Source organism: Procambarus clarkii, chromosome 32 (assembly GCF_040958095.1).
Source record: "Procambarus clarkii isolate CNS0578487 chromosome 32, FALCON_Pclarkii_2.0, whole genome shotgun sequence".
Lineage (NCBI taxonomy): Eukaryota > Metazoa > Arthropoda > Malacostraca > Decapoda > Cambaridae > Procambarus > Procambarus clarkii.
Window position 1 is genome coordinate 34012511 of NC_091181.1, and position 17345 is coordinate 34029855.

Genomic DNA, 17345 nt, shown 5'->3' on the forward strand with positions numbered 1-17345 from the left:
GAACAAGTTTTAACACCTCCTAACCAGTTATAACAACCAATATAACAAGTTGTAACAACGTTCTAATACGTCATAAACACGTTAAGCCAAGATGTAACAACTCTATTAGATGTTGTAACAAGCGGAAAATAGAGACAGTTTCGGTTTGTGTTTCCAGGGAGGGACTCTTAGTCTGCAACACAACAGATCTGTGTCAACATAAACTGCTCCATAGGTGCAAACATCTTACACCAGGAGCAAGATGATGCTTACACAGACCCAGATCTGTTGTGTCTGCAACACATCAGATCTGGGTCTGTGCTTCCATACAACACCAACACCAAACCATTTCCTTAGACTATAATTATCTAGGTAAATTTAAGTTAAAAAATCAACCTTTCCGAGAGTATCAAAGTCTTAGAACAACCACAGATTTACTGCTAGTGCCTTAACTGTCCCTCCTCTAACGTCCTCTCTTTACCATTGTCTGGAGCACTGCTTTTTGTGGTCTTTGATTTTAGTTTATACAAGTGGGTACTGTCGAAGACGACCTCTGAGTCTCGTTACAGTCAATAGATGTACAGCATTTCCTTCCCAAGACTTACCTTCAGTCTTAACCAACTTGTTTTCTCTGGAACAAGACCCATTAATGTGTTTACAACCAGGTCTCAAATTAGCACCGGGTGAGCAGGGAGGAACGGGTAAGGATTGGTGTCCGCCGACCCCTCCCTGCCCAGGGCTCGAACCCTCGCCACACTTGCCCAACTCAACACAAAATTATTAACAGCTTATCCTTCCTTAACTTTATCAAATTTGCATGTTTTCCTGAATGGACTATTCATTGTCTGGCAGCATAATCACCCCGTACATGTGCATATATATAAATGCCTCCACTTGATTCACGGTTCTTTCACCCAAGTTATTTTAATTACATTGTTGTCTTCACTATTTCACCGTATTGATTCACCGTAGTTACTACTGCTTTTACCCCTCATAATTTGATCTTAAGGTAGATGGCAGTTACTTTATTGTTTCATCGTTAGTTACTGCGTTATTCTTGTCCAGTTATCTTGTTTCATTATTGCCATCACTCTCTCCAGCTTCCTAATGTTACTGTTATCACCATTCCGCTATTGTCACATATGTGCAATCACCTTCTGCCTTATAACGGCAATATGTTGATACCTTAATACACGCATCGGTTAGTTCACAGTATCCCAGCCTCTACATGTTGGCTACAAGCATGACTGCAGTAAACTATGCTTACACTTGAGTACCTCCTTGTGGAGCATGGCGGTAGGTGCCTGGCCTGTGGGCGGTCACATTTCGCTTTGTTTACTGTTATATTGGTGCTAGTGTCTCTGCCTGTCACTATAGGCGCGAGTGCTTCCCCCGGTTACTCTCAGCCGTCTGGCAAGAAACTCCTTACTCGAGTGGTTTCTTGGTTTTAGAGAAGATACGTTTGTATTTCTCCATAACTGCATTTCTAAGCATGCTCGTGTTCACATCAGCAGGAGATAACTATAGGTGTGTGTGTGTGTGTGTGTGTGTGAGAGTAGAGAGTAGATGAGAGATGTAGTAGATGAGAGATGATGATGATGTAGTATGAGAGTGAGATGAGAGAGAGTAGAGAGAGAGAGAGAGAGAGAGAGAGAGCTGTTCAACAAAACAGGATGAAAGACATAATTCCGCCAATAAGGGGGGCCCAAGAAGTCCATGAAGGCCTACAGCAGGCACCGGCGAGAGAAGTGTCTCACGCCAATGTTAAGACATAGGTTAAGGGTAAAAGGGCGAGGCTATATATATATTTTTACCAATGCTCTTGTTATTCCTGTGCTTGACTTAAGTTGTTGTTCATGGTAGCCGTCTTGTGCCCTCCCCCAGCTGCTGCCAGGAGCCTCACCACCCGACTTCCTCCTGCAGAGTTCGGGTACGAAGTGACGTATGGGGGCGGTGGGGGCGTGTACGGCGGGACCGGGGCGGGCGCGGGGCTGGTATGGGAGAGCGCGGCCCCCGGGGCCGCCCTTGGCCACTATCCGCCCCACGACGCTGCCTTCGCTGCCGCTGCCGCCGCTGCCCTGCCGCTCCACGACCTCTGGCAGACCCACACCTTCAGGGGCCAGTGTGTCATGTCTCACAGGTAATATTTACTCGCAATCTGCCATGCCTCCTGCATCATGACCTTCCCATCATTATCATTACCGGAAATGTTTAGAATCAGTGCTTCCCAACCGCTGGGTCGCCAAACCTAAATTCTGAGTACCAGTAGATCCTCAATCATCGATAATTAGCAAGTAGTGAGTGACCTGATGAGACAATTTTTTTCCAAATTACAAAACTGTGGCAAGGGGTCGCTGTTCTTTTAAGTATTAGAATATAAGGCCGCGAGTCCACAAAGGTTGGGAAGCAGTGGTCTACATGCAGACGATGAGTCACACTAACGTGGCTAAAGTATGTTGACCAGACCACACACTAGAAGGTGAAGGGACGACGACGTTTCGGTCCGTCCTGGACCATTCTCAAGTCGATAGTCGATCGACTTGAGAATGGTCCAGGACGGACCGAAACGTCGTCGTCCCTTCACCTTCTAGTGTGTGGTCTGGTCAACCGTGGTCTACATGATCACATTCCTTCGTGGAGGACCACCAGCTCAGATGCACCTCACACACTTCTCGTGTGATCTCATGTTTGGGAAACAACTCGTGATTTAACTTTAGGTCATATTTGGGACTCGTTGAAAGTAGATCCTCCTCGCATCACTTAAAAGCCGTAAAATGGTTCTTGTGTTACTCATATTTGTACTGCTTGCATCATAATACGATGTACGAACTAGGATATACCATTGGCATCGACTTAGAAATATCTCCGGAAAGCCTCGTTATAAATGTTGACCATTACGTACCTTGCTAATATCGTCAGCGAGGCATCGGCATAACTCAAGTCTCAGGACACTGCTTTAATGTTAACTCTGCCACACCTCTGTGTGTGTGTGTGTGTGTGTGTGTGTGTGTGTGTGTGTGTGTGTGTGTGTGTGTGTGTGTGTGTGTGTGTGTGTGTGTGTGTACGTACACCTCCTGGGGGAAGGTGCCTGGAGACGTACCTCCGAGGAGGCAGGCACCTGGAGGCGTCGCGGCCACGTTCCCCGCTCCACGAAGCCCAACACAAGCAAGCTACCCTCCATAAACCATCTCTCACCACCTGCCAATAAGTTGAGCACGCTACCTACTTGATCCTGCAGGCGTTATACTCGACGGTGTCCTCTTCGTCGTCATCGCTGGAGAAGCAGGCGGTGTTGTCGCGGGGCGTGTGTGGCGTGTCCCTGAAGGTGGCCATGGCCGCGCCCTGGCCGGACATCCTCACCACTTCCCACCACCGTCTATGCACGTCTGTTGATATAGTCCCAAGAACTTATAATGTCTTTTTAAATACACTGTTTTTTGGGGCGTGGTCGTTTCGTATGCATTGTTACTGTGATCGTCCACATTGCTTGTCTTATACACAATTATAATGGTTATCTTGTTAAGTCTCTCGTCGTTAGCAATGTAAACAAGGCTCTTAAGTATGTATTCGAAGCCCCTCAACTCGCATTACTAAGAAAACACATTCAGATTGTTTATTAAATATAACCATATATATAAATAATATAATTTAGTGTTGGAGGAAAAAATGGTAATAATTATATATGTTCGCCCCTATAACGTCAGCCGGTTATAGTGATCCAGCGACACTAATAAGCGGGAGAGGAATTACTAGTTACACTTCCTGGGGCACGGTGAGGTTAGAATTGTACGCAGCTATCACGACACTAGCGTGTCAGCCGACATATGGGTGTCAGCCGACATATGCGTGTCAGCCGACATATGGGTGTCAGCCGACATATGGGTGTCAGCCGACATATGGGTGTCAGCCGACATATGGGTGTCAGCCGACATATGGGTGTCAGCCGACATATGGGTGTCAGCCGACATATGGGTGTCAGCCGACATATGGGTGTCAGCCGACATATGGGTGTCAGCCGACATATGGGTGTCAGCCAACATATGGGTGTCAGCCAACATATGGGTGTCAGCCGACATATGGGTGTCAGCCAACATATGGGTGTCAGCCAACATATGGGTGTCAGTCAACACATGGGTGTCAGCCAACATAAGGGTGTCAGCCGGCACTGGTCAACTGATGGAAACACATAATATGGTCGCATGTTAATGGTGTCAAATTTTACCATTATGAACACTGAAGGGCCCGTTCAGGGTAGTGCTGTAATTTGTCCATAACAATTAAGAGCAATACCACTATATCTGAACGGTACAGCGCCACATGGGCCTGTATCTGGATAGTACAGCACCACATGGGCCTGTATCCAAATAGCGTAAGTTAACAAAATCTCTACTAATTCTCTAATTACGTCTATTCCAGTGCTGTGCAGTCTGATATGGTTCACGTATTCAGTGCTATAAACTACTTTACGATATTACAGAAAGTCTGTAACGAGTGTTTGTATTAACCTTTAAACCTGGTATTATATTTAAACAACTCGCGTCTTCTGATACAGTATTATCACTAACATTTCCGGCTCATTTACCTGCTTAAATATTTGTATTTAGTAATTTATTGTGTCAAATAATTTGCATTTCTAAGTTAGTAGTATAATCCTCATGAGCGAAGAACGGTGAATTTACGACCTTATGTATCTCGTATAACAACAATTTTCCTTTAAATATTTTGTGTGTCCATGAGGATTCTTACCAAGGTCTATAAAATATAAAAATATTTGAAAAACTTTGTTACTGTAGATTTTTTGGCCATGACGGCACACTTAATATGGTCGTGGTAAGACGTGGTCCTCCAGCGTGCCCGTGTAGGGTAATGCAGCCTTGCGACTGTGTATATATGTCGCCGCTCGCCGGAAATACTGAACCTTGCGGCCAAGAAACACTGTTAGTGATCCCACTAGTGACTCCCGGGAATGAGAGCACCAGTCCCTCACCCTACAGAGGAAACCGTCAGGAAGACTAGACACGCAGTAATCGCAGACGATAAGGTGTCAGACGTCCTGTGAACTCTGAGATGTCGAAGCGTCACGGCCACTACGCCATGGCGCCTCTGAACTCTAGCCTAATCGGGCAAAGGTGTGGCTCTTGCTTCGTCGGAGCAAGAGCCAAACGCCCACCTCGCCCCGAGGGCACATCAGCCTTCAAAGGCCCGCCAACTCCTGGCACCTCTCGGTCAAGCCGGTGACGGACATTGTCTCTCTGCCTCACGCTTCAAGTTCTAACCGGAAGACGGAAAAATCTATCAACTTCCCAGTGAACCCAGGCGATAAGTGCGCGAGACGCCGTATCAATCTGGACCGATGAAGAGGCATGCCTGACGGCAGAATAATGACCCAACGGTCATAATCACATCACATGTTCCGGTGGCCTCTGACAGAGCAGGTGTCCAGTCGCTCGCTCGCTCAAGGCTGAGCCAAGAGACTAATCCACACTCTTGAAAAACATGTGAAGCCGTAAACAAGACGCCCAGGGACCGCTAGTCTAAGGAAGCTGATATATTGCCACAACTTAATAGTGGTGCAGTCCTCTGTTACGGAGTGTATATACACTGTCTTAATAATGGTTCACAATGGTTATTATTTTACAGTGAATTTGAAGACAAAATCGAAACATTATTCAGTAATGGCATTATCATTTATACATAATAAAAACGCACAAACAGTTAACCGAACAAGTATTCTCTTCCATGCAAAGTATAAAACTTTAACGTTATTTGTTTATATTTTGAGAAACAAAGTTCATACTCTAATGAAAATTAGGGAGCGTTTTCACCCGTGACCACCGCCACAACGGCCATGACCACCACACCAACGGTACTGTCACACAGCCACAACGGTACTGACCACCGCCACAACGGCCATGACCACCACACCAACGGTACTGTCACACAGCCACAACGGCCATGACCACCACACCAACGGTACTGTCACACAGCCACAACGGCCATGACCACCACACCAACGGTACTGTCACACAGCCAAACCGGTACTGACCACCGCCACAACGGCCATGACCACCACACCAACGGTACTGTCACACAGCCACAACGGCCATGACCACCACACCAACGGTACTGTCACACAGCCAAACCGGTACTGACCACCGCCACAACGGCCATGACCACCACACCAACGGTACTGTCACACAGCCACAACGGTACTGACCACCGCCACAACGGCCATGACCACCACACCAACGGTACTGTCACACAGCCACAACGGTACTGACCACCGCCACAACGGCCATGACCACCACACCAACGGTACTGTCACACAGCCACAACGGTACTGACCACCGCCACAACGGTACTGACCACCGCCACAACGGCCATGACCACCACACCAACGGTACTGTCACACAGCCACAACGGTACTGACCAATACGACAGCGCGAGGTGGCGGTGTGGCGGCTCCTCACAACGATAACAGAGATAGCCACATCCTCAACCACCAGTGTTGACACACACACCACGTGATCCACAGTGCATGTGCTGCACCACACCATAATGCGTACAACACTTACCTATAATATACCTTTACGGGCTCACCATAGCCCGTCCTACATGGACACTTCGTTCTGAGTAGCTAAATCTGAAACAACAACATGCTGCTTGCTACAGGCCTACATAACCATTAGTTATCCGGTAGATTTACCTCAAGCGTTGTATTGAAAAAATTAGATAATGGGAGACCATTATCTAAAAGTACTTCTAGAGCCTCCTTCAGCAGCCATGGTGAGGTTAAGTAGACTATGAGTCATGATAATGTGACTGAAGATATGATGACCAAACCACACGTCACAAAATGAAGATAAGAACATAAGAACAAAGGTAACTGCAGAAGGCCTATTGGTCTATACGAGGCAGCTCCTATTTATAACCACCCAATCCCACTCATATACATGTCCAGCCCACGCTTGAAACAATCGAGGGACCCCACCTCCACCACGTTACGCGGCAATTGGTTCCACAAATCAACAACCCTGTTACTGAACCAGTATTTACCAAAGTCTTTCCTAAATCTAAGATAAGACGTTTCAGTCTATTCAAGTCTTGATAATGGACCAGGATGGACCGAAACAGTGTAATTTCTCCATTTCTGATGTGTAGTTTGGTTATCATGGCGAGATTAAGTCTGGTGCCTTGGATTTTGTCACATGTAGTTCCACAAGGTGTTCTTTATCTCCAGGCCTTTCTTGACCTTTCTTTAACTTCCCGGTATTACCTTTTGAACCTAGGGCACTTGGATTTATTAATCGCAGCGTTAGTAACAAGACACCTGGTGTGGTTCTCAAGCTATATCTTGCTCTAGTTAGGCCCCATTTAGATTATGCAGTTCAGTTTTGGTCGCCATATTATAGAATGGATATAAATTCACTTGAACGTGTCCAGCGTAGGATGACTAAGTTAATTCCCCAAATTAGAAATCTTTCATATGAAGAAAGATTAACAAAGCTTAAGTTGCATTCACTGGAAAGGCGAAGAGTTAGGGGTGACATGATAGAGGTTTACAAGTGGATGAATGGACATAACCGGGGGGATATTAATAGGGTATTAAAAGTATCAACACAGGACAGAACACGAAACAATGGATATAAATTGGATAAGTTTAGATTTAGGAAAGACTTGGGTAAATACTGGTTCAGTAACAGGGTTGTTGATTTGTGGAACCAATTGCCGCGTAACATTGTGGAGGTGGGGTCCCTCGATTGTTTCAAGCCGTGGGCTGGACAATGTATATGAGTGGGATTGGGTGGTTATAGAATAGGAGCTGCCTCGTATGGGCCAATAGGCCTTCTGCAGTTACCTTTGTTCTTATGTTCTTATGTTCTTAGGGCTTATTGTACTTTTCTTGTCCTCCTCCTCCTTGAGTGGCAAACTGCTGTTGCATTGGCACATCTGCCAACTATTTTCCCTTCCATTGGGTGTCATGAAGAAAGTTCTTCATCGTACTGTAGTCCCCAGGTCTGTAATATCTCGTCTTCTTCAATAGGTTTCTTTGTGTAACCAACTCCTTCAGCTCCACTATATACTCAAGCATGAGAGCTCCTAGAGGCATGTCACCCTTTTTTCTCAACATCAGCTTCATTGTGGGAGAACACCACAATAGTGTTTGGTGGGTCCTCTCCTCTTACTCTTGTTGGTTCTGTAATACGCTGCTTTAAGAAGTGTTTGCCTGCCATGTCTACCAGTTTTCCTCTCTGTCTCAAGCCAACCACTTGGGCTGGACGGTAGAGAGACGGTCTCGCTTCCTGCAGGTCGGCGTCCCCTTCTCAGTACTATATAGTCTAACGGCTTGGCACTTTCCCCTGATAGTTTCCTCCATTCCTTCCTTCTCTCTGTCTCATCACATCCGAAGTGGTCTATTTATTTAATTATTTCCCCCCTATGGTTACTCTACCCTAGTATTGGAATTTTAGCTCTTGTTTTCCCTTGCCATTGTGGCTGCTTTTCCGTTACATTTAAATAAATACAGTGGCCCTTTTATTGTTTGGTAGGGGATTGTAAATCACCGATACCACTATCTCCATGTCTCCCACTGTTGATATTCCCAGTATGTGCTCTCGCTGGTCGGATTCCTCTGATACTTGTTTGAACATTGTAGGGGATTTGCGTTCTGAGTGTGATTTATTAGCAGGGTTAGATAAATGTTGATATTTTAGAACTGGGTGATCAGGTGGCATCGACATCTCTGGTAACATTAAAGAGAATGCAGTAACATGTTTTTGGACTTGGGAACTATATGTTTATATATATATATATGTTTATTAAGATTTAAAGTAGTAATGGTGTATATTTGGCGTTAGCGCTGCAGGGGCGGCATAGTAATGGGTAACCGTGGAGTACTGGAGTATAAGGGTTGAATGCTGAAAACTTGAATGATGCGGAAGAGTTAATTTTTTAACATAAATTACACCATGGTCCATTGGCTGGATTTGAGAGACGGTGTCATGTTACCATCAAGTGACCGCAACCTGCTTCCTATTGGTGTACAGAGGAGCGCTCGCCCACCACCAAAAATAACCTCAATCACTCTTTACTAAATCATCTATTTACCAAAATATTAAACCAGTTATAAGTCATAAATAATCAAACTGTTTTAATAAGCATATTTGTGTAGCATTACCGGCAATTAGCATATACAGTCTGCGTGAGCCGTTTATATGGGCACACACCACAGCCAAAACTCACGGAGAGACATCTCCCGTCACGCAGGGTGCAGTCGCACCTCCACAGATCTCCAGTATCAGCTCTTGATACTGGTAATGGCTCAAAAGGACCACCACTTACGGGCTATTCATGCCCGTGCTACTTGGAACTATTTGTTCAGAGTAGCGAATCTTAAACAACAACAACCGTGCCACCTTTTGGGTGGCTTAATCTTCATCAATTAATCAATCAGCCAAAACTCATTCTGTACTAGCCTTCCAGACTGTCACATTTGTCTCTGGTCAACTACCCACTGTCTTGGTCAGGCGGTTCTCAACGTACAACCGAGTCTAATGACCGGCCAGCTGCCCAGACTAAACATCTTCATATTTTTCTAGATATTTGAAGTAGTCTGAATGTATATTACGGTTCCAATAATAGTCTACTTGTAAACTTGCAAGTGAACCTTCGAACTAAATAAAGAATTCTCGTTGTAATTTTATAGTATTATAAATCTTTAGTTTAAAATATAAAAATTATGTGCTTGATTAGTTTTCTTTGAAATAGTCTGAATAATTTGCTTTTCTATAAATACAAATTCTAGGAGATACTAAAACAGTTTCGAGATTTCATATTTCACGTTTGTGACTATTACTAAGTATTAAAATAACCAAATTTAACTAGCCCTAACCAAACCATGAATAGGAAGTAGATAATAGCACTAATTATGTATTGGTTTTGAAGTGATTACCTCCAGGGGTACCTCATCCCTGAGGTCAGGTTGCTTTGGCCGGCATTTCTCTCCAGTAAGTTTCATCAACGTTATAAATATGAAAGCAAAATAATTATGGTCACCTACAACTCCCCCCGGCTATTTCAAAGATCCACATTCTATATTAGCACAATTTTTGGTCCACCAGATATCATCTTCCTACCATTTGCATGTCATTTTATTGTTTATTATAAGGGCAACCAATACTTGCCACATATTTACGATTAAATCTCTGCTTTAATCTTAAATATATACATTCCTGATTTGCTCTGCCCCAACACCCACCAACACCCACTCCATCTTATATAACCCACTTGTAACCTGCCTCATCTAAGTTGTAATATTTTGAGGTCCTGAAAAAAAATTTCTTTGTATTTTTGCCATCGGAACTTTTTTTTTTGCAATTAACTCCATAATCTTACCGCCCTGTTGTTTAATATGGGAAACTGTCCATGTCAAACACTGTCTGCTAGCTTCCTCACTTCCCAGCCACCATCATACGTCATAAACACGTGTGGGGGGTGTAGCCACCTAATGGGGTTAAGTTTAGGCTCTCAACTGCCAATCAACTGGTGTACAGGTTCCCGAGTTTGGTGGGCTCTTATCATATCTATATTTGAAACTGTGTATGGAATCTGCCTCCACCACCTCACTGCCTATTATATTCCATTTATATTCTGATACTGAAAAGTTCTTTCTAGTGACTCAATTGGGTGTCCAGTTTCAACCTGTGCTTCCTTGTGCGAGTATAACCCGTGTTATAATAATATATCTACCCTGTCAATTCATTCATGAGAATTTTGTATGTGGTGATCTTGTCTCCCTAAACCCTTGTGTCTTCCAACGAAGTGAGCTTGCAATTCACGCAGCCTTTCCTTGTAACTCATTCCTCTTAGTTCTGGAACTAGTCTAGTGGCATACCTTTGAACCTATTACACTTCATCCTATGCTTAACAAAGTATGGGCTCCAAACAGTGTACACTTAGTGTATACCAAAAAGTGTACACTTAGTCTGGATCATACCCTTTGGTCAGAAGGCCTTCATGTGACATTTAACTGCCCTACACTCTTTGGTCAGAAAAAAAGCTGTGTAACTTTAAACAAGTTAAATTATAAGTGCATCAGACCACATTAGCTGTAATATGCCAGCTACTTATAACTATCCCCAAACTAATCCACATTCCAAGAAATTTATTTTAACTACCTAACGGTTCCCAATAATGCCCATAATCGCTAATGACACTTTCACTTGCCATTAGTGGCATCTGTATTTAAATTAATACATGATGACCAGACCACACACTAGAATGTGAAGGGACGACGACGTTTCGGTCTGTCCTGGACCATTCTCAAGTCATCATCATCATACTTTAGCCACGTTACTGTGACTCATCGCCTGCGTAAATTAATCCATGTTCCCCAACGTTACGGGCTCACCATAGCCCGTGCTACTTGGAACTTGATGTTCCCAGTAGCAGAATCTTCAACATCATCATCCCCAACGTTTTCACAAATGAGTTAAGATAGCCACAAGTAACTAGCGAGTTTCCTAACCGGCCAAATGATGATCAACTTGCCAAGTTACGGGCTGTTCATGCCCGTGCCACCTCTTGGATGGCTTAATCTTTATCAATCAATCAACTAGCCAAGAGAACAGCAAGCTGTGTCTAACACAAGGTCAGGTGGACAAATTGAAAACAGTCCATTCAACTGGGCTGTATGGGTCTCGAACCGTGGACCCCACGGGTGTGAAGCCAACGCACTATCGACTGCAGCCCGTCCTCCAAACAAAGATCCAAAAGTGATTCCATGCACCCACCAAACCCCCTGTTTATGAATGAAAAGCGATTTACACACGACTCACAACTGCTGACGTTCGAACATATCCGGAACAAGTGTTTCACTGATGAATTTTGTTCGAATCACAACGCTATAAATGCTTCACCCACGTACTACAAATACAAATAATTGCCAACAGAACCTAAACACCTAACCTAACCTATGCCTATATATGCACAATATGCTAATATATTATAATATTAATTTATACTTGAGAAAATTCCCGTTTTGAATGAACAGCATATTAAAATTTATGAATGCGTCTGTGGGGTTGACCGCTGGATGTAATGGACTTGAGTCGAGGACGGGTTGATCGACTGGGCTGTGTTCTCTAACACAGTCGAGAACACAGCATTGTCAACTTAGCTTCCACGGGAGACGTCTCCCGTCACGCAGGGTGCAGTTGCACCTCCACAGATCTCCAGTATCAGCTCTTGATACTGGTAATGGCTCAAAAGGGCCACCACTTACGGGATATTCATGCCCGTGCCACCTTTTGGGTGGCTTAATCTTCATCAATCAATCAATCAAGCTTCAACTCTCACAGCAACACTACAAGCCTCCCTACAGAACAGAGCTACTCCCGGCAGCATTCGAGCTCTCTATACCCGACCTCGCTCAAGCTCTCGGCTCCGGCCACCTATAGGTACTTATGTCCTGCCTGACTCCACCAGCAACTCGTCACCAGCATTCTCGTCTCAACCTGTCATGACCCGTCATACCATTTCTAACCGACTGCTGTAAGCAAGACTATCAAATAAACACCAAATACTTTACCACCATGCGCTTTGAATATTCTCATCTAGAATCTTATCTGATACACACAGATAAATTAGGTTTAGTTATGACTAAGATTATAAGTAAATTTACAAAATGAGTTACGAAAGGTAAACCAAATATAAGGTATACTACAGACCAGACTCTGTAGTGAAAACATTCATAGTGTATATGCATTCTCCGATGAAAACTTCTTCATTGTTTTCTTAAAAACTTCATGCAGTTGTCTGAAATAGTATATACCGTTGCCGATTTCATCTACATTACTGAGACATTTATTTATTTATATACAAGAAGGTACATTGGGTTTGTGAGAATACATAGCATAGTATTTACAATCTTGTAAAGCCACTAGTACGCGCAGCGTTTCGGGCAGAAACATTTGATAGGTTACACTTTAACGAACACTGGCAACATCTATTAAGAGTTTGAATCAGCTTATATACCTCGTGCATCACAATTCATTTTATCCATCACCCTTGAGAGCTAAGGACTGGCTGTGGTCTCCCACGGGAGACATCTCCCGTCACGCAGGGTGCAGTCGCACCTCCACAGATCTCCAGTATCAGCTCTTGATACTGGTAATGGTTCGAAAGGGCCACCACTTACGGGCTATTCATTCCCGTGCCACCTTTTGGGTGGCTTAATCTTCATCAATCAATCTGTGGTGTCCCGCAGGTACGGTGGCGGTGGTGTAGGTGGTGGTGGTAAAAAGGTGCGCCGCAGAGTACCTACTATGGCCCAGCGGCGCGCAGCCAACGTCAGGGAGCGACGCCGCATGTTCAACCTCAACGAAGCCTTCGACAAACTTAGACGCAAGGTAACCTTCACTAATTTCTTGTAATAAAGTTTCTGTATACAATTTCAGAAATAAAAATCAAATTTAGAAGACTGTTAAGAGAGAACAGTGTTTACAATTACGTACTAGGAAATGTATATGTTTATCTCCCAGAATGTTTGGTAATATGTTTATTGTTTGTGATGTGTGTATATGTATTAACACGATGTACTTAAAGGGATGAGAATAGCTTGAGCTACCTCATCCCTTTGTGTGTATTTTACCTCAATAAACTTATTTCAATTTCAATTACCTACTGTACTATATGTACGATCATGCTTCCAATAAATTTGCTGGGGTGAGGCGGTAATTTTAAAGTTGTATTGTACTCTATGGAAGATGTGCAGCAAAAGGATCTTAGTATCACATGAATGCATTAAGGTCAATTAAAATATATTTGGGTTGCCAGTTAAAAATGTCTCGTTACATTAAAAAATCAAATTAATATATACAGTACAGTGCATGCTACTGTATCTATATATTGCCAGCACGTGAGTTCAGTTCTATACTATTACCTCAATCTTCTCAGAGAATATCTTCTTATGATATATGACTGTGTGTGTGATCAAATTAGACGAGTTGTTCTGGTACGAATCTGAGTTCATTACATTCTTCATTTATGAAGGAAGGTGAAGGGACGACGACGTTTCGTCCGTCCTGGACCACAATCGACTTGCGAATGGTCCAGGACGGATCGAAACGTCGTCGTCCCTTCACCTTCTAGTGTGTGGTCTGGTCAACATACTTTAGCTACGTTATTGTGACTCATCGCCTGCACAAGGTGAAGAATTTACTCTCCAAAGTTCAATTTACAATTTTATTGACCAATAAAAGTGCAAAATGAACTTTTGAAAAATACAGAAAAAATTCATGTTAGAACTATTGGCTGAACATTTGCTGTCATATTGAATAACACCTGTCTACTCATGTCCAAAATACACACACATGTAGGATCCTCGCCAGCGCTCGGAGGTCACAGTCCTAAGGGCCCGGGCTTGATTCCCTGTCAAGGCAGAAACAAATGGGCAGAGTTTTTTTTAACCTAATAATAAATACCTAGTAATAAATATGTACCTGATTAGGAAGCTTAGCTGTTGGGTTCACAGATATGAAGTTCCACAGGTCGAACAGAAGAGAGGGGAAAGAAAACTAGATGTAGGGAACCAGCATGAACCACATGAGCCTCACAGATACCAGTGAAGAGAAGCCAAGGGACTACCCAATGCAAGATATCTTTTGACACCAGTACTCAGGAAGAAACCAACCTGAAAAACTCAGGAATTGTCAAACTAACCTGTAACCTCACTAGCTAGGACACTGACCACAGTTAATAGACTAATGTGCATTTGGTCAATTGAAAGCACCACCAGACCTTGGGGGAACAATGTCAACTTAACTGAATCAGGCCTTGCTCATCAAAGTACTAGTACTAGTCTAACCAGACTGTAGTGGATATTTGGGCATACAGGCCACATCAAGCAACAGCTTGTTAGATCAAGTTATCATAAATCACTGGGGGAGTAGAACAACTCCCAGAACCAACTCCAGGCAAACCTGGTGACAGTGGGCTGAAGCAAGCATGCGGTGTAGGAATCATTGGTTGTCGACAGACTTTCAGGCCTTTCTTTTTCTTGACTGGATGGGAATTATCACCAGTAACTGCCAAGCACCTTACATGACCCTGCAGAAATGCTAGTCCTCATCGTGTTGGTGCCATATATATACACTATCATTTTGCCTTAATGCACTCAAAAGCCTTCTAAGCATGCCAAATAGATTTATGAGAGTGGCAGAGTAAGTAGCTCAGAAATATTATAGATAAAACACTGGGTTAATTTAACTTTACAAACAACTTAAAGTTCTTTTCTTCCTTTCTATTGCAGAGCATTGCTGTAGAATTAAAAAAAAAAATGGCAAGTGTCAAATAATTTATGGACACCATGTATAGTACAGCACACTATATTATACATATTTACAATAATTAACTTGAGGAAAAATTAAACATACATATGAATAATTATATATCTGTTATTATCTTTCCTCAGGTGCCAACCTTTGCCTATGAGAAACGGCTCTCCCGCATTGAAACCTTAAAACTAGCCATCACCTACATTTCCTTTATGACAGAGCTATTGGCTTCGGAACACTGAAGCTGCTGCTGTTGCCGCTGCTGCAGCAGCTGCCAATAATACTACCACCTCTGCATCAGCTAATACACGCGGAGCAGCACACAGAGGTCCTCCATCAGCCTCAGCTGTCCCTCCCAGGCACCACGACTACCCTGACTTAGCTCTTAGCAAGCGTTGTCCGTCTTACCCATCCCAGCTCCCTGCTGCATAATTCATATGGATTACCTTCATATTGTATAGTTTCATCTTTAAATCTTTGTACTATATGTCAGTGTAACTGTGGATATAAACAATTTCATATTTAATCTTAATTGTATGTGGCTTACATCGGTATCAAGTCTTCCAAATATAGCTTAAGTTTTCATCCGTCTTCCTAATTAATAATACTGTACTAATTATTAATAATACTGATAATTAATACTGTATTGTTTAATTAAACCAGAAGTACACAACAATAATCAAGGGCACTGGGCAGTGTTAATACTGTATAGTTATTGACACTATACAAGTCATAATAATCATGAACACATTACTGTAGTTCTAATTAGAGCACTGCCATCACATTAAGGCTCTCATAACACTACTGAAGTACCGTACTTTTACATTAGGCTTTGAATACATCATTGGAATATGCTGTGTCTACAACCTGTTCTCTTTATAGCACGTTGCATTTTGACTTATACTTTACCCAAAGCCAAAAACTGATGTACTGTACTGTACGTACAAGAAAAATAGTAGCGCTTCGGAAATTGATATTGTCCCGTTTTCTGTTTGTGGGTCCTCTGGTTGATTAGATTAGGGCACTTTAAGTACGACTGTTTCTTGATGTTACGAACACTCGCAAGAACGAACTGGTGTCTACAGCGAACACTTACTTATCCACATTAATTGGGTCTGAAACTGTTTTATTCACATTTTCAGGTACAGTACTGTATTGTATATATATACTGTATATTAATTTTATGCTAATTGTGTATCCAAATAAAATTTAAATTACATAAGTGTTTATGATGCAAATTTACATATACTGTACTGGACATTATTTTTATTCCAAAATTAGAGGAAAAGTAAATTATTAATATAAAAAATACAACTTTGTTGGATCTTTTTATGCTCATTGTCAAAACAAAATTTGATTTACAAGGAGTTGCTCATTCATTTATCTAACCCATTTAATCGGGTTACAAGTTTGATTTATCAGATGTATATTGGATAATATAGCTTCAGATAAACAGGTGTTTATTGTGACGTTATAAGCCTGACCTAGTTCTACGTGATCCAAATGTCACACTGTTTTAAGTCTGATTTAGTTGACAAAGGGAAAATATTGTCTAAAAAATATAATTTCACTTAATGACAGTGTGATCATAATCAGACAGGAAAGGGAGACATGAATGGCCTTGCATTTTCCTTGACTGTCAAAAGGCCTATGACCCCAGACAAGACTCGTTGATAGTCCAGTACAGTACTATGATGGAAAAAAACAAGTGGTATAAGATGTATTGTACTATATTAGGTGCGACATAATCAGGCAAAAAGAACACAGAGTAATTGTGAGAAATACTGAATCAGAATGGCCTCCTTGAGAATGTGGATTCTCAAGTTACTGCTTTTTGATGATGCAAATCTGATAATAAAATATATATAAGTGTGGACTACAAAATGCGACATGACCTATATAAGCCATAAGAACTGCCAGACAAGTGGTTAATAGTATTTAGTCCATATGAATGAAAAGTTATAAACTTAAAGAAAGAATGAAGACCCAAAAGCACAATACAGGATGAGAGGGAAGTAATTAGATACCTAA

The 17345-nt window shown here is 42.6% G+C and overlaps 2 protein-coding genes across 4 annotated transcripts in view; one reads left to right on the forward strand and one right to left on the reverse strand.

The window, feature by feature from the left end:
- Positions 1 to 17345, reverse strand: part of LOC123759407 (transmembrane ascorbate-dependent reductase CYB561) — a 107247-nt gene that overhangs the window by 84314 nt on the left and 5588 nt on the right. The window contains exon 2 of one of the 3 annotated variants that reach the window (XM_069335211.1): positions 3206 to 3365. The exons of the other annotated variants lie outside the window; for them this stretch is intronic. The gene's annotated coding sequence lies outside the window, so the exon portion shown is untranslated. The remainder of the gene's footprint in view (positions 1 to 3205; positions 3366 to 17345) is intronic. 3 annotated transcript variants of the gene reach the window in all.
- LOC123759408 (protein Fer3) lies at positions 1964 to 15746 on the forward strand. The gene is given in 4 exon segments (XM_045744428.2): positions 1964 to 2119; positions 13247 to 13388; positions 15452 to 15552; positions 15554 to 15746. Coding segments are annotated over 4 exon segments (447 nt in total). The 5' UTR covers positions 1964 to 2108.